The sequence below is a fragment of the Pelodiscus sinensis genome, chromosome 3 (genome assembly GCF_049634645.1).
Source record: "Pelodiscus sinensis isolate JC-2024 chromosome 3, ASM4963464v1, whole genome shotgun sequence".
Classification (NCBI taxonomy): domain Eukaryota; kingdom Metazoa; phylum Chordata; order Testudines; family Trionychidae; genus Pelodiscus; species Pelodiscus sinensis.
Genome location: NC_134713.1, coordinates 111,842,687 through 111,869,340, shown reverse-complemented (window position 1 = coordinate 111,869,340; position 26,654 = coordinate 111,842,687). Strand labels below are relative to the sequence as shown.

Genomic DNA, 26,654 nt, shown 5'->3' with positions numbered 1-26,654 from the left:
TAGTATGTTCTCCCTTATTTCATTTTCTTCTAAGTTAAGAAATAGATTTTTTTTCAGTTGTGCTCCTACTACTCTCCTAATCTTAAATGTCTTTTAATAAATTGTATATGCCAATATACAACACCTCCCAGACTAATTTATTCAATATTACCTATTTACTGAATAATATCTTTTATTACTTCCAAAAGATTTCCTGGTCTCTTTGATGATAATTTTATCGTGTTTAAGTTGTAATTAAGTTACAGGCAACCATTTTCTCATTTGAATACATTTACATGGAAATTACCGTATTCATAAATCAACTCTTGCAGAATCCAGACAAACAAGCTATTCTCCTAGTCTGGTATGAAAGGCTAATGTTCTGAAGCCTTTAAAATCATTCAGGCTTATGATTAATTCTATCACTTTTGGTCAAATCCATTTTCCCTCACTCACACATTGTCCCATTTGGCCCTGTGCCTGTAGCTAATACTCAGGGAAATGGCTGTCAAATGTTAACAAGATCACTACTATTCAATGGTGTTATAGAAAAACTAGAAATAAATTTCACACTAGGTGTGTCTGATATATTTTACAGTGTAAAATGACTGAGACCAGTGTTCCCTCTAACTTTCCCTCCCCTGAGCATAATTAATTTTATTTTGTGCACCAATGTGGAGGTGATCTGTGACATATCACTTTCATATTGGTGCATATAACACAATTCATGTGGCAGGAGTGAGGGCAAAGAGTTCAGAATGCAGGTGAGGGCCCAGGCTTTGTGGGGAGGGTTAGAGTGCAGGAATGTGAGGGCTCTGGCTGAGGATGTAGGCTCTGGGATGGGGCTGAGGTTGAGAGGTTCAGGGCTGGCACAGAGGGTTGGAGTGCAAGGATTCTGACTGGGGATGAGGGGCTTGGGGTATAGGAGATGTTCAAGTTTGGGGAGGGGCTCAGTGTTGGGGTACAGGAGGGTACAGCCTCTGAGGGTATGGGCTTCAGGCTGAGGCCAGGTATGAGGGGTTTGGGGTGTAGGAGGTGTCTCTGGGCTGGGGGTTAGGGCTCGGGCTTACTTGTGCAGCTCCTGGTCAGCGACACTCAGGTAGGCTACCTGGTGCCTGCCTGTCCTAGGGCAGCTAGCTGTGTCCCAGAAGCAGCCAGCAGGTATCCTGGAGGCATATAGTCAGGTAATTTGAATGTGTTGAAGTGTGCTAATTAGTAAGTATTAGTAGATGAGGAGATTTGTCACCTTAAGGAAATTAGTTTCCCTTTTATTTCATGACCTGCCCTTCTGACAGCTCTGCATTCCAGACTGGGTAATATATTAGTGACTAGTAACATTTGTATTTTTCCAACACTGAAATGATATAGTGTAATTTTTTTGTAAACCAGGTATGTCTGTGCTACGGGCTTACCTTTCACATGGCATCAACCTGTGTGAAAACTGAGAGTTAAATATTTTTAAAATATTGTAGCATACAGACATGCAATGTTCTATCAAAAAAGAATAAATCATTCCTATCTTTCTGGTTAATTTTATAATTAATATTTGTGGTTTAATCAATGCAATGTTTTGCACCTGTTTTAATTAATGTAAAAAACCCACATGCTTCCAAAATGTTGAATTAGTTAGAATATGAACTGTACAAATAATTTTTTGAGCAAATTCTCAAATGCTTGTTTGAAGGTAAACTTTTTGAGGAAAATTTAGACAGGCCCTACAGTATTGCAAAAAGATATTACAGTATGAAGTTGGGTATGAAAATGGATTAAACTGGAAAAAGAAAATTGGTAGCTTTTTCAAGCTCTACCCACAAAATAAGCTCCAGCAATTGTAGTTTTCAAAAGGAGACACTACAAACAGTATATTTTTCTGTTTAAACATAGTTGTGTGTGTTCTTCAACTCCAGTGTGTGTGTGTGTGTGTGTGTGTGTGTGTGTGTGTGTGTGTGTTTCTTTGAGCTCTTGAACTTGGCTCCTTTTTTTGGCAAGGCTTAAATAGCTTCTGCTAGGCAATTTGTGATTAACATCTTTTCAAGTGAGTTAAAAACATTAGTCGTATCTTGAAATACCACACACTTGTGAATACAAAATTATACATTTGTAGTAGATTATTTTATTCCTCACATAAGAAAGGAGAGGGATGACCAAAGATCTGCACAATGTTGACATTAGGGATGTTAAATTGCAAGTAATTGACTAATTGAATAATCGATGCATTTTGCATCAGCTATTCGATTAGTTGATAGGGCGCCTCTGCCTTTGAAGTATAGCAACAGCCCTGGCTGTTGCTACGCTTCAAAAGCAAAAGCGATGTTCGGAGCCCGGGATCAGTGGGGGACTCCCCCCGCTGAACCCAGCCTCCATGAGGTGCTGCCACTTTGAAACACCGCAGGGAGCCCGGCATCAGGCTCCTAGCAGTGTTTCAATGCGGCAGCACTGCATGGAGCCCAGGGTCTGCGGGAAAGTCCTCAGCTGATCCCGGGTTCTATGCAGAACTGCCACTTTGAAACACCATATGCAGCATTTGAAAGCTGGCCCCGGGCTGCATGCGCCGGTTCAAAGTGGCAGCACCGTGTGGATCCCAGGATCTAGCCCAGGGCTCCACACGGCGCTGCCTCTTTGAAGTATTCCCGCCTCTTCCCCCCCCTTGCTGCCTCTTTGTGATAGCGGCAGCAAGGAGTGGAGGGAGGAAGTAACTAGTCAACTAGTCCTTCACATCCCTAGTTGACATCTTAAATTATTATCACTAGTAATCTGAATCAACGCCTCACTAAGATGAATGGGGCTATTGTTACAGATTCTCTGTAGACTTGGGTGGCTCTTGTTTTATGTATTTGAGCTTTTCTTTCCAACCATAAGAGTTGAAGAAATGATTAAGAAAAAAATGAAAGCTGAGATTCTGTAGAACAAGACAGCAACTTCAGAGAGGCACCAGTGTGGCGTATGGGCTTGCGTGCGAAGACACAGCTAACAATCTGTACATACGTTAGCTGTTCTTTCCACTGTGCCTGTGATATTATACAACTCTCCCAAGAGATTATCTGATTGTTAATATTGTCAAAGCAGTCAAGACAGCTCTCCAGCCGTGCGCTAATAAAGGCCTGATGAATAAAAATGCTTGTCAGTATGTTGCCTCCACATTAGTGCTTGCATATGCTTGGGCTGAGATCAAGAAGAAAAGAAGGGAAGCACCCACAGTTCGTGATGGAGGTTTAGAACAATAATAATGCAGCTGCAGCAGGGGTTGCAAAGTAAACTTCTGATAATCCGGCCCCTTTAGGACCCAGGGGGTGCCGGATTATCAGATATGCCAGACTATCGGAAGAGGGGGTATGAGGAATCTGGGGAGGGGTGGGATGCCACCCCAGACCCTTCATAGCCCCCCCCTTCCGATAGTCCGGCTCTGCCCCAGGCGTCTCCGATTCAGCCGCTGCTGGTCAGTTTCAGCAGAGGCTGAATCCGGGACGCCTGGGGCAGAGCAGCTGGGGTGTTGCCCTTCGGCACTGCGAGACCAACCCAGCAGCACCCCAGCTGCTCTTGGGCTCTGCCCCGGGCTTCCTGGAGTCAGCCACTGATCAGTTTCAGCAGCGGCTGACTTGGGGACGCCTGGGACAGAGTAGCTGGGGTGCTGTCCGGTTGGTCCCGCAGCGCCACACCTCGGCGCTGTGGGACCAACCCAGCAGCACTCCAGCTGCTCCTCCCCAGGCGTCCCCAAGAGCAGCTGGGGTGCTGCCGGGTTGGTCCCACATTCCCGAGGGGTAGCACTACGGGACCAACCCAGCAGCACCCCAGCTGCCCTGCCCCCAGCTTTCCCGATTCAGCTGCTGGTCAGTTTCAGCAGCGGCTGAATCGGGGTAGCCGGGCGCAAAGCAGCTCCAGTTGTCCAGCAGCCAGAGATCAGGTATTTTGGAAATGCTATTCATTTAGGATCCAACTTCCTTGCTTTTGGGAGCAGTTTCAGTGTCTAGTGAAAACAAAAGAGAGGAGTATGCAGCACTTTAAAGACTAATAAGATGGTTTATTAGGTGATGAGCTTTCATCATCTAATAAACCATCTTGTTAGTCTTTAAAGTGCTGCATAGTCCTCTCTTTTGTTTCAGCAAGATCAGACTAACACAGCTACATCTCTATTACTAGTGAAAACAAGTCAGCATAAAGGGATTTAAAATGTAAGTCCTTTATAATGGTCAGATTGGCTGAGTGAACTCTTACTGCCAGTCTGACAAGGAATGCCAGCCAGTGCAGTGCTTAGTGACAGCTGTGAAACAACATTTGTGGAAAGGAAGAATAGGGAAGGGCCTCTTCTGGTTCCTTTAGTCATTGCTTGAGACTGTTGGGTACTGTTCAGTGTTTCTTCCAAAGATAGGAAGTAACTAATGCAAGTGCAAGGAAAGAAGATAGAGTTATTAGCTCTTTTTACATTGTTGTATAGTACCTAGCACAATGAGTTTTCACATATAGTCAAGGTCCTCCTTCTCTTATTCAAATACAAATATTAAATAACAATTGCAAGCTGCAACAGGCCATCTAAATGGAGAGAAAACCAGGAAGATAGCACAGAGTTCAGTCTAGAAACAGAATATGATTAGTGAGAGGTAGACACAAGGCATGACTGGGTGGGAACATGCCATCAGGGTTCAGGTTAGAAGACTTTTATTTTACAAGTTCTAAATCGGGGAAGTGGTATTTGCTGAGAGAGTCTTTTCAGGGCGAATTGCTCCAAACCAGGGCCACTTACAGCCCACAACTGGGGTTCTCCTCTATAAGACACCAAACCAATCAGACAGAGCACTTCAGCTGCCAATCTGGCCAGCAGGAAGCCTCACAGCAAAGCCCCTCAGACACTCCAGCTTTCTCTGTGCCAGAACCAGACCTGGACCTTACACAGGTGAGAGGTTATAAAACCCAGCCTCTCCAACTCCGAACAGATTCTCCCAGTCCCACAGACCCAGGCCAATTTGTACCTCAGATCTTACCCACAAGAGTACGCTGGGCCAATCCTTTAGAATCTAAAATCTAAAGGTTTATTAATAAAAGAAAGAAAAGGGCTGAGTGTGAGACTGTTAAAGAGAATGGATTACATACATCAATCAAATGCTTGATGCAGGCTCTTAGCAGCTGGCTAAAAAGTCTCTGGTGTAAATCCTGTATCAGGATGGGTTAGCAAATCCTTCCCGGCTCTCTGTCCCTAGCAAGGATGCATCTGGAATCAGGAGCAGGAGTGAAGACAAATGGAGGCAGCTTCACTACATTTTTAAATTTCTCTTGCCTCCCAAACTAGAGCTGGGTCACATGATCAAGTGACCTGTCTGTTTCATATGCAAGTAGCCATGATGCACTGGCCGATTTGCATGTTTCCAGGTGCATTCCTCAGGTGTGTATTGGCAAGTCTGAGCGCCATTGTCCATGAAGCATCGCTAATTAGCACAGCCATTCACCGAATAATAATTCCTCACAATAGGTGGTCCAGGCCCATTGCTCCCTCCCACACAGAGAACATTTAAAATACAAGAATAGAACCCATATTCATAACTGCACATACAAACCTCATACAAGTATATGAGTAGCATACATGGAATCAGCAGAGCATAAACTTTCATTTGACACCTCACATGACCCACTTTGTACAGAATTAGGAGCAAACACCATCCATGGGTGCAGCAGTGATCTGCCTGTTCACATTAAAATCCAATAAAATGACAAGTGATAATTGTAAGAGGGCGAGGCTATGTCTACACTATGGGGGGTTACCGGGATAGCAGAGGTAACCTGGAAAAACTCCGCCGCATCCAGGGAACTCTGCTTTTTTTTGCAGAAGAGCTGACACGCTCTTTTGGCAGCCCTGTCTTCCTCCTCCCATGAGGAAGAAGGGCTCTTCCGAAAGAGGAAGCTTTTCTGAAATTTGGCTCAGTGTAATAAACAGGCCACATTTCGGAAAAGCTCCTTCTGAAAAAACTATTGGAAAAAGGAACACAAATTGCAGAGCGCAATTTGCATACCTTTTTCTGATAGCTTGGTTACGTCTACACTTCAGTGATCTACCTTCAGCACAGAGAGGCATATGTTCCAGTGACTCTCAGGATTGAATACGAACAGTAAAGACCATACAAGCATTTCGTTTTGTCCCTTGTAGTGGGACATGCCCTCTGGGCTCCCTATGACTACAGATTTGGTGGAGTTGTCTGCTTCCCAAGATGATATATTAATGAAAAGATCATTATCTTGGTCTCTTTAACAAACTATATAAATCTCTATAGCCAGCATGAGCTTTTCTCTGAGCTCCCAAATGGAAAAAATACTCCAGTGTGATATTTCCCTTATTAAGCAACTCCCCTATCGCCACTCCTCCTTCAGACCCTACTGTGAACTACTTCAAAACTCTTCTTCTACTGGTAAGTCCTGTGTGTCATGCCCCTACTTCTCCTGGGTTTTTTTCTAGCAGAACATTTGACTCCAACATAGTGTTCCATACACAGATCCCTTCATTCTTAATAGGAGCAATTGAAGGCAGGCAGAGCTTTCAGTTAGGACATGAGACAAATGCAAATGCAATTTCGTTTAAACTCAGTTTATCGGGCTATAGTGGGGTCTAATGGGGGATCTACATGGGTGTTCTCATCCTCTTTTCTTTATATGCTGAGCTCCAGCACATTGCTTAGTAGTCAAAATCGTGCTTTTCACAGCATAGTGCTGGTTTTAATTCAGTCAAAGCAGTGCCAAACAATGGCAGGATTTGGCTTTAGTCAGTAATTTCTGATAATTATGTTTTATTAAGTGGAGAAATAGAGATCTACGGTGACACTGGCCCAATAGTCTACCTTTTCCCACACTAATGTATACTGTTCTGTTTATATTATATCATTAGATTTTTAATTCTTCAGATATTAATGAAACTGATATATCCCACATATCATCATGTGGATTAGCACTGATTATTGAGCAGGTCTTACCCACATGTCCAGGGTCATCATATTTGCCGTCAGCAAGGAATTTTCTCCCAGATCAGATATGTGGAGACTCCAGGGTTGTGGGTTTTTTCCCCTTCCTCTGCTGCATGGGGAATGGGTCAGTTTAGGGGTGGGCAATTATATTTGACCAGGGGGCACTTCAGAAATTTTTGAAGTGGCTCTGGGCCATGCCAGAAGGGCAGGACCAGGATACTTCCCTGAAGTCTTTGTCCCCCCCACTCTCAGAGAGAACCACCAGCTGTTCTGAACAGCTGGCAGATCCCTCTAGGTGCTGAGGTGGGAGGAGACTTCGCATGCTTCCCCATCCACTCCCAGGCCAATCGGGGTAGGAAGGTGAAGTATACAAAGTCTTCTCCTGCCCTGCCCCCATCCTGCAAGGACACTGCAGGGCAGAAGGACATTTTGCATGCTCCTCCCACACCCAAGCCACAATTGGCCTGGGGGTGTGGAGAGCATGCGAAGTACCTCACCCCCTGCCCTCAGACACATGGTGCTTAGAGTCAGCTGTAGACTCTAAGCCAGGATTTATTCTTAAGTGCCATATGCTCTCTGGCCCCTAGGCCCTGATTGGCCTGGGGGTGGGGGAGTGGCAGGAACTCCGCAGGCTGGATCAACCCACTTGGCGGGCTGAATCCGGCCCACAGAGGCCCTTTTGCCCATCCCTGGGTCAGTTGCCCGTTTGAACTAGAGTAAATGATGGACTCTCTGACGAATTGGAGCCAATGGGAGCTGCAAGGCTCTGTGGCCTTTAGATAAACACACTGGAGCAGCCTGCTGGCAGCTTTCTCAAAGTGGCTCTGTAGGCACAGAGCCTGGTGGCTTCCATTGGCTCCACTTTGTCATTTACAGCCAAGGGGAGCGGTGGGAATCTGCATAGCCTGGAATCTGCATCACTTTGAGAAACAGAGCTCTAGAGAGTTAAATATTTGCATTTAAGTTCAGTAAGTACATGATAAGATCAGGAGAGGAGAAACAAAAACAGGACAGTGGTTAGTATTCACCAGTGGCAGTTTTCGTTTGTACAGAATGTAAAGCAAAGAAGTTCATCTGAATACATTTATGATGCAAGTCATTTTTTATTTTTGTATTATTTCAGTGGGTTCTTTGGCAAACCCTTTAACATAATACACAGAAAAGGGCTGAATATCAAAACAGCATCATCTAGGGTTTAATAATTAGTTTCCAGAGATCGCTCCCAAGTATCTCAGTCTCTAGAAACTCATATTGTAACATTGCTATCCTTCCCTTAGTCGAGTATTGCATGTTTTAGACATAATTGTTTTGACCAGGAGTTTCTGATATTTTTTTCCTGTTTCCAGGGAAACAAGTACATGCATTTTGGAAAGTTATCAATTACCATAATGTGAGCAGAGGCACAGACCTGCAAAATGTTCTGTTAAAAATATATTAGTTTGTTTAATATGTAATAGAGGAATGATTAAGTACCAGGCCAAAAAAAAATCAACTTTAATTGGCTGTCTACTAATTGGTTGTCTACTAACTGTTAACTTTTAAGAGTGAACTTAAAGTTCCTTTGCACATAAAAATGTTAAGGCTGCAATAGTGATTCTAGTTTGTTTCAGACTTGTGTGCCTAAACTTAGATCCCTCCTTGCATACTTAGGTACCTAAATAAAAATGTGCCTGCATCCCCTATTGGCTTCAGTAGTATTTGTGATACTCAGATCTTAAAGCTTTTGAACTTCATTGATCTGACCCTGGTAGCAATGTACTAGCCATAAAACTAATCTAATTCTGACATGCGAAAATATGTGGGGAGGAAATGGTGAGCAACTCACGTAACTTGTCTTCTGCATACATGGAAGTAGATCCCTGCAATGGGATTGGGATCCCACAGGACCTGCTTCAATAATAGCAGGAATGTGGGAGTGGGTACTGCCTAGCAGGATGGGAATGGCTTTAAATATTCCTGTGCTGGGCCCTACCTGGAACTATAGAATTAAAACCATAGGCTGCTATGATATTTAAAAGCTATTTAAGGGTTAACAGAGGTGGTTCAAGGAAAGGACAGTGATGCTTGAGTTGTTTTTACAGTTTTGGTATAATTAAGGGTGAAAATGATGTCTGCAGTTATTGTGATCTATTATAGTGCACAGCTATAAAGGCAGAGGTGTTTATTAGCCCGGGTTATTAATACTGGTAAAAAATCAAGGTTGTACTTAATTCTATGCAAAACAAAATCTTCCCTAGGAGACTAGGCAGCAGAGCAGGAGCATGCTTATCTAACATCCACCATCTAGCGACAGAGCTAGCTAATGACCAAATTGGAGAGAACAGCATCTGCATTGTGTGTTGCACCACAGCTACATCTGCTGGCAGGAGATAAAATAAACACACTTATAATTACATTTTAGTTTTACTTGGATTCTTTTTGTAAGTTTACACAAAGACATTTAATACACATTTACCTTGAGTATTTGTGTTTTGTGGTGTCTGCAGTTATTGTGACATTTTAGCAAGTATTGTAGTAATGATAGGATAGTACTGGTACTGGCAAGTGTCTTTCTTGAATTACTGCCAGAGAATCTTCATCGGTACCACGTTTCTTTGGAATGCATTGCCAGATATATTGAATTGTGTGATGGGAACAGGTGTCTGTCACAGTAAGGTTTATGACCTTTCAATGCATTGTATCACATACAGGAAGTCAGAATGTAAACTAATGAAAAATCTAGCACATTTACTTCTGCATTTTATAGTGTAATTTTTCCAATCATTTGGTTTCATTAACATGTTCATGTGATTCAAAAGCAGCTGCAAAGCATTAATCTGCAGCTTGGGTGGTGAAGTTTCTTTACTGGCTTGAAAACAAAGGGTAGGACATAGTCTGAATGTTATGTCCCTAAGCCTTCATTAACAAGACCAGAGGTGAGCAATCATTTTTGAAGGGGGGGCCACGTCACAAATGTCTGAAATGGCTCTGGGTTGCCGCAGAAGGGGCGGGGCCTCAGGCAAAAAGGGCAGGGCCAGAACTCTTCCTGTGCTCCCCCCACAAACCCTGATTGACCTGCGGGTGGGGGAGCGTGTGAAGTCTTTGCCTCCTACCCCCGGGCTCCTAGAGGGTACCGCCAGCTGTTTTGAACAGCTGTCGGTTCCCTCTAGGTTCCGCCCACCTGTGGAGGTGGGAGGAGACTTTGTGCACATCCCCTGACCCAGGCCAATCAAGATGTGAAGTCTTTACCCTCCCCCCCCCACGCTGCAAGGGGCGCACGGCACCTACAGCGAACAGCCAGCTGTTAAAAACAGCTGGCGGTTCCCTCTGGTGCTGCATGCCCTTAGCAGAAGGAAGAGACTGTGTGCTCCTCCATCCCTAGGTCTTGATTAGCCTAGGGATGGTGGTGCGGCAGGGTAGCCATGAGCCGGATCAACCAGCTTGGCAGGCAGGATGCAGCCCATGGAGGTTCTTTTGCCCACCCCTGAACAAGACTGTGCACTACCAAGACTCTGCACTACTTGTGCCTGATGTTGGAGCAACCATAGAATAGTTATTGACTTGCTAATATTGCAGCTGTATGCTGGTGGCCCAAGTCACCAGCTGGGGACAGACAATCAGCCATGCCCATATTAGGCATTTTGTCCTTTTCTTTAGGGCTCTGTTTACTGTAGGTAGAAAGAATGTGCACAAAGTAACTCAAATAGTCTATTTAGGAGTTAAGATTGGGGTTCTCTGACCTCCAGCTAGGACCCTTTCCAATTCTTGGGACCTCCACAGGGCCTGTCTGCCTACAGCTCCTGCTCTGGTAACCTGAGCATATCTTCTCTTTTGGTTGTGTCTTCTGCGTCCCGCCTTCACTCTTCTAACCCCCAGCACTGAAAGCCCACAGAAGACAGCAGGATTTATCTGATCCCAATCCAGAGACAGGATAACATCTCATCCAAGTTCCATGACATGATAGTTTTAAATTTTCATAGCATTCCTTTTGACATGCAGTTAAGTCCTTCTACCAACACACCTGTTTGCAGGTGGCAGACAGAGGTTCTTACCAAGTGGACCTTCAGAAGGGAGCACACCTCCTGCATTAGCCATGCACTCATCTGCCAGGATGATTTTTAGGATCTCTCCTTGGAGAATACTTTCAGTTACTGTTGCCTGTGTGGTTGCAGTTATCCCCCGTCAATGATGTCCAGTTGACAAAATGCATAACTGATTTTCTTTTTTAAATTAACTTTTTAATTAATCATCTAAATTTTAAAAATGTATTAAAAAAGTTTGTGGGCTCCGTTCTGTTCATGGCTATACTGGAGTAAATGCCATTAAAGACAATGGGAATGGTGTCCATGTAACTGAGAATAAAATTTGGCTCGCTGTCAGGATATTTTACCATTACTATGGAGAGTAAGTCATCATAGAAAATACTTGAAAACTTGAAACAAACTTAGTATCTTACCAACTGGGGTCAAATTGTGCAGTTTTATTCTTTAAGCATTACCTCATATTGTAACCCTTCAATTAAACTAAGTTACTTGTAATATACTAATTTTTAAAACGTGAAAATCCTAAGCTGATTTGTTAGAACTAACATGACTTGTCAAACATATCTGACCAGTCATTTTACTTTCCCTTATCTGTTTTTAGATTATCAACACTTGGAAGCAGAAACCTGTTTTCTTACATGTTTTTATAGCACAGGGGTTCTCAGTCTATTTACCTGTGTAGCCCACAGTGTATTATGTGAGGATGTCACATGGGCTATGGGCTGTGGGTTGAAAACCACTGGCTAGTGTCATACACATCACATAGCTCCAACCTCAGTTTAAAGGCTGATATAGACTAGGAATTGCTTTGAAGAAGAAATAATTTCCTCTAATTTTGAAGAGGTCCTCCAGGACCCATCCTTCCATCCAAGCATTCTTCTTACTCCATTCTTTGTGCTCCTGCAACATTGGAAAGCTTGCTAGACTCACAAGTCTGACTCCTATGTGTCAAACTGCCTGGCTGCCCCATTTAAACTTCCTCTTGTACTGTACTCAAAATAAATACTTAACCAGAAACATTCATATGGTGACATTTGAGTAGAATTATTATGTTTTAGCAGAGATTATTACATCAAGAGAGAGCACTGTCACATAAGAGTCCTTGTGTCTTGAGCCAGCATATGGAACAAAGAAAAAATTTATACATAATTGTAAGCTAATTCCAAGCACCATCACCAGTGAGTTATTCTAAGTGAACATACAGTATGTGATGACAACATCTTTTCTATTAGCTTTAATTCAAGCTCCCTTACTATTATAACAGCTACAATGTGTCAATAGCACAAAACACTAGAAAGAATGTTTAATGGCTTAGGAGTTTTCCAGCAGTTATGGTTGAGTTGTGGTCACATATTTTAAACCAGATAAGCAATATATGTTTGTTTTAATTTAAGGTTCAGGCAGGGCAGTCAATAGACTTTCTGCACTCTGAGGAAGGCAGGGGCGGTCTCACTCTTGGCCTCTGGAAGTGGGGGGGAGAGCGATTTAAAGGACCTGGGGCTCTGGTTGCTGCTGTTGCCAGGCCCTTTTAAATTGCCAGACCCTGGGGCAGCTTCCCCTTTGACTCCTCCCCCAATCAGTGAGCCCTGGGGCAGCTATAGCATTTGATAAGTATCAAAACATACCCTTGAATGCCTATTTTCTACCACCAGTTGATTATGATTCTTCTTCTAAAACCAAACCAAAACAGTGCCCCAGCATTTGTAGAGCTGAAATGTACAACAAATAACAGTCAAGATAAACTGAGTCATAAGACTTTTTGCTTGTGCTGCTTTCAATAAATCAGTTTTTTATCACCTTAGAAAGAGAGATGTTCTTTTTTCTGCTAGGAAGAAAGGCAAGGATGATTTATGAAGGATATTTGTGGTGCCTTTTTTACACATCTATTGTATGGGAAGCAGGGAAAATAACATGGTAATTTATGACCAATATAATTATTAACTAGAGCTTGTCATTTCTGTGACAAATTCTAACACAACATTCTGTTTTTCATTTATCTTAGCCTTTAGAAAGTGTTAACAGTACATAACCACTGCACAGCTGCATACATACAGCTAAAATAATTAAAACACAAAAGACTTAACATGCCATTGTTTGTTAATGAGAGCACTTCCACTGTTTTGCTGTGTGGCCTAGAGTAGGTAGTTTAACCTCTGTAACTGCATTTAACTCTCTGTAGAACAGCAATAATATTTTCGCTCTTTAGGGATCCAGGTGTTTGGTTTAATTCTAGAAGACCTATAAATGTAAGTACAAAGTAAAAGGAACATTAAATATGGATACATTTCAAAAAGGAAATGCAAAGAAACAGGACCTCAAAGAAAGCATGCCTTGGGCGTCCATAAGGCTACATCTACACTACAAGCTAGAGGTGTAATTTACCTGTTTATGTACAAAGACTCCTCACACTAGCTTGCTGAGAGGTATCATGTGTGTAAATAGCAGCATAGCCACAACAGCATAGGTAGTAGCAGCACAGCCAGCCATGCTGCTATTTATACTCATGTTAATTAACTGAGAGCTAGCATGAGTATGTGTACACAAACTGGGGATTCGAATCCCAAACTCATAGTGTGTAGACGTACACTAACTGGCACTAAGATTTAGAGCTATGAATCAAGAACAAGCATGTCTTGTGAAAAGGGCCGAATTTCAATGGTAAAATGAACAATTGCCGTTATCAAAACAGCGAGTTACTTTGGACATAATGATCCTTTCTGTTTTGTTTGAATCCTCACCGAAGTTAAAGTGGTACCATTTATTTTCTCTGATCATGCTTCTGGATGAAGAATACAAAAACGATACAGGACTACTTGTTATTCTACTACTTTTGTTTTTTGCTGTTTCTTGATCAAATAATGAAACAAAATACAGGACTATGTAGCACTTTAAAGACTAACAAGATGGTTTATTAGATGATGAGCTTTCGTGGGCCAGACCCACTTCCTCAGATCAAATAGTGGAAAGCTCGTCATCTAATAAACCATCTTGTTAGTCTTTAAAGTGCTACATAGTCCTGTCTTTTGTTTCAGCTACACCAGACTAACACGGCTACATTTCTATCACTTGAACAAATAATGTAATTCAAATCCGGCACCCTCAGGACCTGAGTGGTCCTGAACCAGGGAGTTTGCCAGACCAGAGGAGGTCAATGCTCCCAGGCTCTCCTCCTGGCCGTGGGGCTCCCCTCTCTGCTTCAGGCCCAGCTGAGGCTCCCTGTAGCCGGGGCTTCCCACCCTTCCACTGGCCAGGCAAGGGCTCCCAACCCCATCACTGGCCCATCCAGGACTCACCAACTTGCTGCTGGCCCTGCTGTAGCTGGGGCTCGCTCCCTGGACCATGGATGTTGTCAGACCAGAGAGTTCTGGATTTGAGAGTTTCAACCTGTATTATCATATATATAATTTTAAAAATAAGGCAGCTTTATTGATATAGTTTAGCAATTCATTATCTTCCTTTTAACTCTCAGGATTTTGCTACAGTACTTAAGCTGTCTGTTTAGAATTTATGTTGAGAAACCTTGCCATCTTCGTATATGGATTGCTAGTACTGCTCCCAAGAAGTAAACAAATGGTCCATAAGCTTCACTCATACATCTTCCAAATAATAGAGCACAACGGGATGTTTGCTGAAGAAATGAGCTCTGAATCCTATTCTGATGGATTTTATTAGGGCTGTTATCTCTGCCATTGACAGCAGAAGAAACTGTAGCAAATGGAAATACAGGAAAAAGCTCTTTTATCCCACATTTTTGGGTATTATCACAGGTGCCAGTTAATCAATATTTTTGTTTAACAGAGTTATACTTTACCAATGGAACATCAATTTTTGAACCATTAGAATACAATTGCACTAATGCAGTTGTACAGGTTGTAACTACGAAATCCAGCAATCTCTGGTCACATCCGTGATCTGACAGAACCACAGATATTGCTGGATCAGAGTCTGTGACTGGGGCCAAGTGTGGCAAGGGTCAGGAGTGAAGACCATGCCAGCAGCAGCATGTCCTGTGGCTGGGTGCAAAGCCCAGGCTGGCATGGTGGGGAATGCAGCCCTGGCCAGGGCTGGCAGCAGTAGGGCCAGTGCAGCCCCAGCTGGGCCAGTGTAGCCCCAGCTGGGCCAGTGTGGCGAGGAGGATAGCCCCAGCCAGGGCTAGGAGTGGACAGGGCTGGGAGCAGAGTCTAATGGCTGGGACTGATACCCTAGAGGGGCCGGCAGTGATGGGGGAGCCTTGCTCTTCCCTGGCCTGGTAGACTCCCTGGTTCGGGACCACTCAGGTCCTGAGAGTGCCGGACAAGGGAAGTCCAACCTATAGAATGGTGGGTTTCTTGAAACACTTAGCTGTATACAGGTAATGTTCTCTTTACAGTACGTTATCTTATTACACTGCATATCACTATGGGCAGTGCATAGCATACACCCGGATCACTAAAAATACACTTAACACTGAGACTGAACTGAACATAACTTAATCTTTCTTTGCTGACTCAGAAGGCACTTCAGGGTCTTGCAGTGCCTCAGGGTCATCCTTATCAACATCAATTATCATTGTAGCTGTAGGAGGTGTAGGTGATTAGGCTGGCGCTGTGATGACCCTGCGACATACCCTGGAAACTGCTTTTTTGAAAAAAATCCCTGATTTCAGCTGGCTTGTCTTCTGCCTTTTTTTGCATAAAAGCAGAGTGCAGAATATGCTGGGCAGCACACTAATTCTGGTTACTAGATTGAAAATTTGTTTTGGGAGATATCAGAAATGCTGGTTAATGGCGCTTTTTAGCTAATTGAGTGCCATATCGCAGAGCTTTTACTGTATGGTAGGAATATAGGAGGGTAGTAATATGATTATATATTGAAATTTTTGTAACATTCCAAAAGAGACTGTAATGTCTTTGGAGGAGGTTAGCTATGTTACCAATGACTGAAGACAAATAGCAGTCAATTTGTATAGCAGTTCAGGTACTTGAGCCAGTTCCTTGGCTGAGGATTTGGGCCTTAGGTCTGAGCCTACCTTATCAAATACATCAAGGGTGGGCAAAAGCCTCTCAGTGGGCCAGACCCTGACAGCCTAGGGGAGCTTTTGCTTATCAGACAGTCAACTAGTCGCTTACATCCCTCGTATGATGTGTATGTGTGTACACACGCATACCTTGCCTTGTGTATGATATATAAATGTATCATTATGAACAATGTGGATGAGATTCTGGAAACATTCGTGCTCAACTTTATGCATTGAGTTCCATTGATTTCAGTGACTAATCATACTGCATAAAGTTAACCACACATGCAAGTCTTTGCAGAGTCAGTACACAGTATGGCATTATTCCCTCTTGAAAGTTAGGATTCTTTGTTTCTCTGCATAAGACTGGAATACACAATCCAGAAGACAAGTGTGATGACATGTTGGGGTTCCCCCGCCTCCTGCACCCCCGAAATGGCACAAACAGACTCCACCAGCCAGTAGAATAGAGGTGGTTTATTGCTTCGCCAGCATACAGCACAGCACAGATGTCATCAGGTTACAGGGCAGCATTCACCTTCCTTTGTTTCTCTCCATGGGGGTTAGCTGGTCAGACCCGTTGATAGATCCCTTTGCATAATGATCCATCCCTGTCCTTCTGGGCTGTGGTACCGGCGGCAGCCAGTGGGGTTACCACAGACCCATAGAAACCAGCAAGTTCCCCCCCACTACGTCACACAAGTTAATAAACATTCCTATGACAATGCGGAGTAGAATAGTTAAGCTGAAGTATGATGTGCTGCCTAGACTAACCTTTGAAATGCTATTTTCTTATACCTGTAATTTTTAAATAATTAGTGAATATTTATGATACTTTTACAATTCAGCGAGAGCTGAGACTTTGAAAAAAGGGCATTTTTTCCCATGCTCCTTTTAGAGGTCATTTTGCACATTAGCAAAAAATCACTCACAACACGTGTTCCACTTTACCTAGAGGATCAGAATTATCTTGAGCTAACAGGCTGTCCACTCTGCTTTTAGAATATTTGAAGGGGCTGCATGCTTGCCATTTTCTAAGAATAACTCACTATTTCTGTATGCTCATCAAGATCCACATTTTCTAATTGGTATGGCAGCAATAATTTTGAGATTTGGGAAGAGGTAGGAAGAATAATATCCCTCTGGGATGCTCTTAACAAATCCAAAACTTTTTAATTCAGTATTGGGCCACCTCTCTCGTCTGTGTCATATAAAATTGAGTAAGGCTGATTAGAATATAAGATGTATGAATACTGTACACTGTGCCCAGTCTCTACTCCATTTCAGAGCATCTAACTTCATTTGACATGGAAGCTAATGTAAGCAATTTTTACTGGCACAAGTACTAAAATAGAAAACCTAGTAATCCTTAGAATCTTGGTTGCCTATTATGAATATCAAACATTAAAGAGAACATTCCTTTGAAAAGCTTTCATTATGGGATTCATATCACTCCACCTCCACCCTCTTTCCATTAATTTTAATATGAACGGACCTATAAGTGCTCTCTGTAATAGTGTGATCCCAATTTTTGTGTGACATTCTGTCAACATTGTACATTAAAAAGACATTATTGAATGAAAGATGCTTTTAGGTTCCCTCCATTTCTACCTGATGTGGGATCATGAGGTTAAGATAAAAAATAAGTAATATCTGTAGTTATTAGAGATTATTTAATGCCGTAAGGGAGATAAGACCCTTTTAGAAAGAAGTCTGACAGTCAGAAGTGGAACAGTCAGAGCAATTTATTTGGTAAGAAAAAACAGCATCAAGTTTTGCAGTACCTATAATAAAAAATCAAGTTCAGTTAAGTGAAATTCACTTCAGAGAGCTGTCTCCAGGAATTAAGCATACTAAGATGTTGAACCAGGGCATGTGGTACAAGTTGTTTAAGTAAGCTTAAGGTTAGAAAGAGTATGTTAGAGAGGGGCCTGTAATAGCGAAGCCAGCAGAGAAATGTATAATACATTCAAATGGCGTTCATTTTATTAGACTTAATTGAAAGTATTATTGCAATTGTACTATGTACCTTGGTATTGCTGACAATAGTAAAAGAAAGGGCCATTTCAAAACATTGCATAACTCAGTACATTGCACATTAGCTTTTATTATTAAATTACTTTGGGTTTAGGCTATTGGCATATACTGTGGGACTATGGAGGCTAAAGATCACTATATAATTTGTGCTCATAAAAAAGGCTTTGTTAGGCAAGGTTCCACCTGAGGAGCAATGATTTTTAAATAATCAGAACAGGGTTTAGATGTAGAGTAAAAAGGATACTAGTCACCTCAAACAAGTAAGTAAAACCATAGGGCCTAATTTTTGAATCTGACATGAGTGGTACAAACATTCCAGCATAGAAAGAGCATAGAAGTGGAAGTGGGAAGCATTATGCATGGCATCTGTGGTGGCTGACAGGAACAAAGGGAAATACATTGTTAAGTAAAGAACCCCAAAACACAACACAACACACCCATTTTTCTCCCCAGGAAGGAAAGAGCAAAAATGAACTACTCATGACAAATGTTAGCTATGTTGCTTAATGCTCTACTGAAAGGTGCTCCAATAGTATGGTGATAAAGGTGGTTTGGGAAATCATATAGTATACTATCTTGTGAGAAATACAGATATGAAAACGTCCCAATAGAAGTGAATAGCAAGGACACCTCTACTTCAAGCAAGATGATGCTCTTTAGAAATGCTGTAACAACATATACTGTTTATTATTGGACACTGTACCAGTCACAGAATGTTGTGGACAATTCTTCCTTTGAAGGGCTGATAATTTAAAGAGAAAATGTAGTAGGAGAGATAATTTGTGGTTATAATTTATTTATTATTTTTATTATTATTAATTGTTGTTATTATCATCATCACCACCACCACGAATGGCATCACAGAATAATTGAGTTTATAGAAGGGATTTGAAAATAGAGCAACTGGTCATTTTGGCTACATCTAGACTGCATCCCTCTGCTGACAGAGGGATGCAAATCAAGCACTTCGGAAGTGCAAATGATCCCGGGATTTAAATATCCCGGGCTGCATTTGCATACTCACATTCCGATGCTGTGCCAATCAGGCTCAGTGTTGAAAGTGAAAGTAAAGTGTAGCCGCGGTTCTGCCAACAGCGGGGGCTTTTCCGGCAGATCCTATACTCCGACTGCAACCCAGTCTCCTGCCCCAGCTCACAATCCCCTCCTTCACCCAAACTTCTTCCCAGAGCTCACACTCCCTCCTATTCCCCAATACCCTAGTTCCCTTCTGCACCCAACCTCCGTCCCAGAACTCACACCTCCTCCATTAATATCATGGAAGAGTGCAGCCCTTGACCACTTACCAAATTATTGGAATGGGCCCCATAAAAAATTATTGCCTACCCCAGGTTGATTGACTGGGTTGAAATATACCTAAAATCAGGGCTCGCCGAACCACAGTGAGCCCCGCTCGCCAGCCGCGCTGTCCTGCGATCTGCGCATGCGCAGATTGCCCGAACCCAGCTCTTCCGGGTTGCAATCTACTTGCCACGGGCGAGTAGATTGCATTATTTGTCAAGCCCTGCCTAAAATACATCAGAGCAGTAGGGAGGCTGAATTACAGGACAGGAAAACAGCTGAGCCACGAAGGTCCAATGGGCATTTCCTGCTGCAAGTACAGGCAGTCCCCGACTTACGCGGATCCGACTTATGTCGGATCCGCACTGACGAACGGGGCTTTCTCGCCCTGGAGGTCGAGGTAGCGGATTGTTACCTGCGAACTCCGGGGCGAGAAAGCCCCGTTCGTAAGCTGCTCCGGTGCCCCTGGTCTGCTGGAGACCGTCTCCAGCAGACCAGGGGCACCGGGCGGGTTCCCGCGCTTCTGAGGCTTTGCTCTGGCAAAGCCTCAGAAGCGCGGGAACCCGCCGCGGCTGCCGCTTCAGTCGCAGTGCCTGTGGTCTGCTGGGGACGGTCCCCAGCAGACCATAGGCACGGGGACTGAAGCGGCAGCAGCTGCGGTTCCCCGCACTTCTGAGACTTTGCTTTGGCAAAGCCTCAGAAGCGGGGGAACCCACCCGCTGCTGCCGCTTCAGTCGCGGTGCCTGTGGTCTGCTGGGGACGGTCCCCAGCAGACCACAGGCACCGTGACTGAAGCCGCAGCCGCGGGGGGTCCCGCACCTCTGAGGCTTTTCCAGAGCAAAGCCTCAGAGGCGCGGCACCCCGCTGCCGCTGCGGCTCTGCTCCTGTATCCCTAGTCTGCTGGGGGGGGGGGGGGGGGGGGGCGCGGCTAGTGTGCCCCCCCCCCCCAGCAGACCAGGTTTTGTTTTGGACCCTGGAGCAGAGCAGCTGGGGCGCTGCCGATTGGTCCTGCAGCGCCCTCTGGGCACTACTGGACCAACCCGGCAGCACCCCAGCTGCTCTGCCCCAGGTCCTGATTCAGCCGCTGCTGGTCAGTTTCAGCAGTGGCTGAATCAGGACGCCTGGGGCAGAGCAGCTGGGGTGCTGCTGGGTTGGTCCAGTAACGCCGAGGAGCGGTGCTACTGGAGCAACCCAGCAGCACCCCAGCTGCTCTGCCCCAGGCGTCCCCAAGTCAGCCGCTGCTGAAACTGACCAGCGCTGACTACAGGAAGCCCGAGGCAGAGTTGCTCTGCCCCGGGCTTCCTGGAATCAGCTGCTGATCAGTTTCAGCAGCAGCTGACTTGGCGACGCTTGGGGTTCTTAAGTTGAATCTGTATGTAAGTCAGAACTGGCGGTCAGTTTCAGCAGCGGCTGAATCTGGACGCCAGTTCCGACTTACATACAGATTCAACTTAAGAACAAACCTACAGTCCCTATCTTGTATGTAACCCGGGGACTGCCTGTACTTGCATTTAATTGTTGGCTGTTATTTAATGAAATGTGGGTTGTCCCTTATGTCACCTCCGACACTTGTATGCAATATCTTTAAAATATATTAACACTCTTTCATCTATGCTTACCTGTGATTAAATAATGTGATCAATTAATATGATATGTGGGGATTAAGAAATGTATTTGGTGATAAAATAATTTTGTATTTAAATCTCTCAAAAAGGATCATATAATTCATTTTTCCTCTTATTTCTGCATATATTCACTTGAGCAGTAGTGCACAGGGAAGATTTTTTTCAGTTAAGGTCCTAACATGCTTTCTGGCACTGAGTTTTTTAAATTTGGGGGTCTCTAAAAAAACTTTGTAATTTCTTTGTCTCATTTCTTCATTTCTTTTTCAGCAAAAAAATCTTTTGTTTCTAGTTTCTGTATTTAGGCTGCATTCCAGCAACATTTTTATAAGAAACTTTAGATTCTCTGTCAGAATTTCTCTTTTACTGAAGAATTTAATTAAGATATACTCGGAGATATTTGTAATTTTTATCTTTTAACACATAATGCTACCTTTAATATGCTATGGGGATGGCCTAGTGGCCAAGAAGCATTACTTTTGAAATATCTAGGCTTCCTGGAACCAGAGTTCAGAGCAGGACTGAGTGAGCGCTTTACCCATGGGATGTAGAGAAATTGAATTTGAATGTAGTTTCTTGTCCTTGAATACCATAAGATTCCCTGCTACTTCCTGAAAGTAAGAGTTGGCTAAAACATTTTCTTCAGGTCACCCTTTTCTCTGTTTTTCATCAAGATTTGAACTGGTTTCCTTGGTTTCCAATTGTGACTACTTCAATTGTGCTCTATGTGAAATAGTTTAGGATGAAAAGTGCTATATAAATATACATTTTCTACAGTTAGATAAGGATGTTAAGGACTAGTCTGTCAACTAGTCGATTCCCCCCCCCCTTGCTGCCTCTATAAGATAGGGGCAGCATGGGGGGGAGGGAGGGGTATTTCAAAGCAGCAGCGCCGCATAGCTGAGCCGGGGATCAGCTATGCAGCGGCTGTCCCTTTGAAATGCCACTTCCATATTTCAAAGGGGCAGCCATGGAGCCCGGGGTAAGCGGGGGACTTCCCAGCTGACCCTGGGCTCTGCATGGCATGCAGTGCAGCATGGAGCCCAGGGTCATTGGGGGATTCTGAGTCTCCTGCTAACCTTGGGCTCCATGGCTTTGAAATGCACAAGAGTCCCCAGAAGGGACATTTCAAAGCAGGCATGCTGTGTGCAGCCCAAAGTTGGAGGGACTTCCCGCCTGGGTTCTACGCCCTGGGTTCTACGCAGAATTCCGCATTCCTCCTTTGAAAGGAAGGGGCTCTTGTACATTTTAAAGGAAGTACCTATCGACTAGTCGAGTAGTGGATGGAAATTCCATCGACTACTCAACTAGTCAGTTAACCACAATTTAACATCCTTGCACTGAGAAGTCTTCTTTAAAGAAATAGGACATAGCTACTATCTTGTAAAATTTGCCATTAAATTAGACCAGTGATTTTCAATCTTTTTTTCATTTGTGGAATCTTTAAAAGGTTTCGAATGGTGATGTAGACCCCTTTGGAAATCTTGAGCCATGTCTATACTTATGCAGCAGTTTGAATTAAGATATGCAACTCCCAACTACGTTAATTGCGTAGCTGAAGTCGATGTATCTTAATTCAAACTTTGGCGCCATCTCCACAGCGGGAGGTTAACAAGAGCAAATGTTTCCATCAACTTCCCTTACTCCTTGCAATTCGAGAGGTACTGGAATCAACTGGGGAGCCCTCAGCATTTGATTTAGCGGGTCTTTATTTAGACCTGCTAAATTGAACTCAGGAAGATCGACTATCACAGAGTAGATCTTTAAGGAAGTGAACACATGACCTTGGGCTGAGGACACCCAGGGATCTGTGGATCACAAGTGGAAAATCACCAAACTAGACTATCTCTGAATGGTGACAACAGGATTACCACAAATACAGATTTGATGATACTTACATTACATATTAAAATAACAGCATGATACCAATTTCAGTCTTGTAGCGGACATTTTTATCCAGTGAAACTTCACTCTGTGGACAGAGATAGGAATTTCAGATCTCATTTTCCTTGCTGTTGCTGTAGACTTTACAGGCTTCCCTTAAAAATATCAAAAGTAGGCTTCCTATATATTCACATCATAGAAGCAAACAGAATTAAGTTATGTAATATAGTTGAGGGATTTTGCATTCCCTTTTTAGAGTCCCCGATTCAGAATTGCATTGCCTTTCTCCCTTTTAAAATATTCTTAATCTTTCTTTAGGAGGAATATGCATTACAGTCAAAATCTGTACTCCTGCCATGGAGGTAATTTCCCTTGCTCCCCCAAGTAAAAATTTGTAGATATATTATATCTCTGTACTGAATCAGTTGGAAGCACAGGATTCAAGGGAGAGAACCTAGATAGTCTTGCAGTGTTATGAATTGGCAGGGCTGTCCTTATATATGTTTGTTTTCTGATTGGTTGAGATAAAATCTCCACAGGTGGAAAGTCTTTGATTTTAATTGCTTTCAGGGTGTCTCTCTCTTTTCCTCACCTCAGGCAACCATATTTTGTCAGGTAACCCAAGGATGTGAGGTGTATCTGCTTTGATTTGTTTCCTCTATAACAATTGTTGATTAATTTATTTTTTTAAACTCCCTTTCAGATAAAAGAATTTCGCATTAAAATGCAATCAGTATTTCCAGCGATTCCTAAAAGTGCAGAGCAGTCAGTCGAATGGGAAGACTTACTGAAATCCAAATGAAAGGAGAAGAAAGGATTCGGAATCAGGAGGACTGCAGAACTTGTGGAAAAATCCCATCTAAAAAAATAAGAACGAAAATCAGACTGATTTGAATGCATGGAAGTGAGCAAATTAGTGATTGCAGTTGGTAAGCATGGGGACAGAAGTTATTATTTTAACAGCAAGAAAACTTACGTTTTTGCTGATAGTTTTTCAGCATTGTCATTAGAGTTGAATTGTGGAGAAAAGAACCTTACAGGATAACTCGGGCTGAACTAGAAAGAAGACTATAGCTGTATGAAAACATGATTCAGGAAAACAAAACAAAAATAAAACATGAAACTTAAGTAGATATTTACCATAAAATATAGTTGCAGCTCTTAACCTCTCTTTCTTCTTTGAGAAAATTCTAGGTGGTTTGGAAAATAAGGAACAACAGTAATTTCACTGACATTGACCTGTCTTATTAGGAATCATGGTGGCTGAGTCCATCGCATTAGATCAATTAATATAGTATGCAGGAAAGGCATGTAATGAGTTACTCAGTTATTGAGGACAAAGGAGATGTCTGAACATCACCTATGGAGGGAGGGCTGAAAACATCCAACATACTAGGGATGTGCAGGAAAGACCTATCTGCTTTTCTCTATAAAGTGAAGGATAGTCTTTCTATAAAATGCACTTCTGACCCATTGGCTATTTTTTGGGGATGCTGTAACAGTGGGGTCTGATAGCTTGTACAAGAATCTTTCATGAAAATTAAAATCCTATAAAATAGTGCAACATCTGGTCTGCCCTACGCCACAAACACTTTTCAGCTAAGAAACCACGTGGGCAGGTATAGTTTTCAGTATTTGTATGGTTCCTATGGCTCTGCTACCTGGTGAGTCCTAAGTAATGTGTCATTTTTCACGCTGAAATTATCTCATTGTGTGGGTGTAAGCAAAGGAAGAAAAAATGTCTAATTCAAATGTATTTGCAGAAATGTAGATTTAAAACAGTTGTAAAAATATTTTAATATGTAAATTCTTCCAGTGAAACAATCTCATGCTGAATGCTCAATTATCAGATTTTTTAAATTAATTGCTCAAAGTCCAATTAGTCAGCCATTAAGTTTAATAAAGTGTTCTTGAAGTATAGCCTTTGTGTTTAAACCTTTTCATTTTGAGGAAAGAATATTTTTTCAAAAATCTTAAAGGTCAAATGAATCATAGAGTAGCAGGGTTTCTTGCTGTAATATACCACAAGGATATTATCTTTGAAGCAACTGAAGTGTAATAATTGACATAATTTAAATAGTTTATCCCATGCTGTGCAGTATTAAACAAATCATGGTGAATCTATTCTTTAGCACACAAAGATGGCATTCTTTCAGAATATGGCGTCTTGGTGCTGAGTTGCCAAGATTTAACAAAATGGATGCGCCATTTGCAAAGCCAAAGACAATCACGTTCTTAAGATGGCTACGCTCTGGCTAAAGTACATTCTTGCTCTTGCTTCCACACAGCTAATGACATTCTTAGGAATAGCTCATATGTGCTAGCACCTCTAAAAGGACCGGATTCTATCACACTTAAGAATCACCTACACTAGATTGATTTCTTTGGTGTTTCTAAATTCCATAGCAGTTACTAATTTTCTCTTTCTAAGCCCCTATGAGTAACCACTGTTATTCTAAAGCCTGGTCTACACTTTAGAGTTAGGTCAACACAAGCTTCCTTGTGTCTATTTAGCTGTGAACTGCTTTCACTTAAATTTGACTTCCACAGACATAAGTGCCTCTCTAGTCCAATTTAGGTCTTGTCTACACTTCCACAGGCTGGTGATCTAAGTTATGCAATTTCAGCTATATGAATAACAAAGCTAAAATTGTTGTACTTAGTTCTGTTTACCAGGGTGTAACATTCTCCCATTGACTCTGCTTGCTTTTCACATTCTGGTGGAGTACCAGAGTGGATGGGAGAGCACTCAGCGGTCAATTTATCACCTCTTTAGTAGAGAAGATAAATTGACCCTCCCCCACTGGATCGATTGCTGCCTGTCGATCCAGCCATGTTACTGACTGCCCATGGCCATGGGGCAGAAAGACTAAGAAAAGAGGTACCTTGCCACAGTACCTAATGGTGTAAAAACAAACAAGAAGTCCTTTGAGTCTCTCAGAATCAGGAAGCCTGTACAAGAATTGGTGGATCTGGTAGCTCATTGCTTTCCCACTTTTAAAAAAGTTATTTGCTTTAGACTACTCTCTGTATCAAAACCATAGTCAGGATGGAGAATAAAATCCAAGAAAGAGATGTAGGCCATTTATAATATCAATTCCTCCAATGTAAGGGGCTATAGCAATATAAAGTCATCTGGATTAGCTATGGAAAGATTCAGCCTGCCTCAAGGCTTCTTCACTTTTATGTAAGGGTATGTCTATCCCACACAGCTTTTAGCAACAAGACTCTGTCAACACAGCCTTGTTGCTAAACGTCAGTGTGTGTGAATGCTTTTTGTCGACACTTTTGCCAACAAAATACTTCTGCCACCTACGAGGATGTTTTGCTTTGTCTGCAGGAGAGTGTTCCTGCCAACAAAGCAGCGTTCACGCTTTTGCTTGCTGTGGCAAAGCTTTGTTGTTCATAGAGAGCGAGGGGAGTTAAGCAATCCCATTTGGTAATAAATGAGACAAGCTCTCTCATTAACAGACGTCAGTCCAATAAAAGTTATTACCTTACCCACCTTGCCTCTGATACCCTGGGACCAACAAGGCTACCACAACACTGCATGCACCTTCAGTAATAAGTCATGCAAGCCTTATGAATTACATATGAAGTCTGTCTGTAAAACTATTATTCACAATCCCGTGTTCCTATGAAGGTGTGGTTGGCCTCACTTTTCCTCAGCTACTCATTTTGTAAAAAAACAGGGCATGTGGGTTTATAGGGATGCAAAAAACCGAGAACAGGTAATGTACATGGGAAAATAATGTACATATTGCACATTCATTCTGAAGGATTCTGAAGTGCTTCCCAAGAGATATATATAGCACTCAGGACCGTCAACTCTCCCTGCAGTAGAGGGTCCAAATGAACATGAAGCCCGGTGCTT

General features: G+C 42.8%; 1 protein-coding gene across 3 annotated transcripts in view; it reads left to right on the top strand.

The window, feature by feature from the left end:
* TMEM242 (transmembrane protein 242) overlaps positions 1-24,700 on the top strand; it is a 48,742-nt gene extending 24,042 nt beyond the window's left edge. For all 3 annotated transcript variants that reach the window (XM_075924520.1, XM_075924517.1, XM_006115033.3), the window contains one exon: positions 23,484-24,700. In XM_075924520.1, the coding sequence (XP_075780635.1) occupies positions 23,484-23,582 (99 nt within the window). In that variant the 3' untranslated portion in view covers positions 23,583-24,700. The remainder of the gene's footprint in view (positions 1-23,483) is intronic.
* The last annotated feature ends 1,954 nt before the right edge of the window (positions 24,701-26,654 follow it).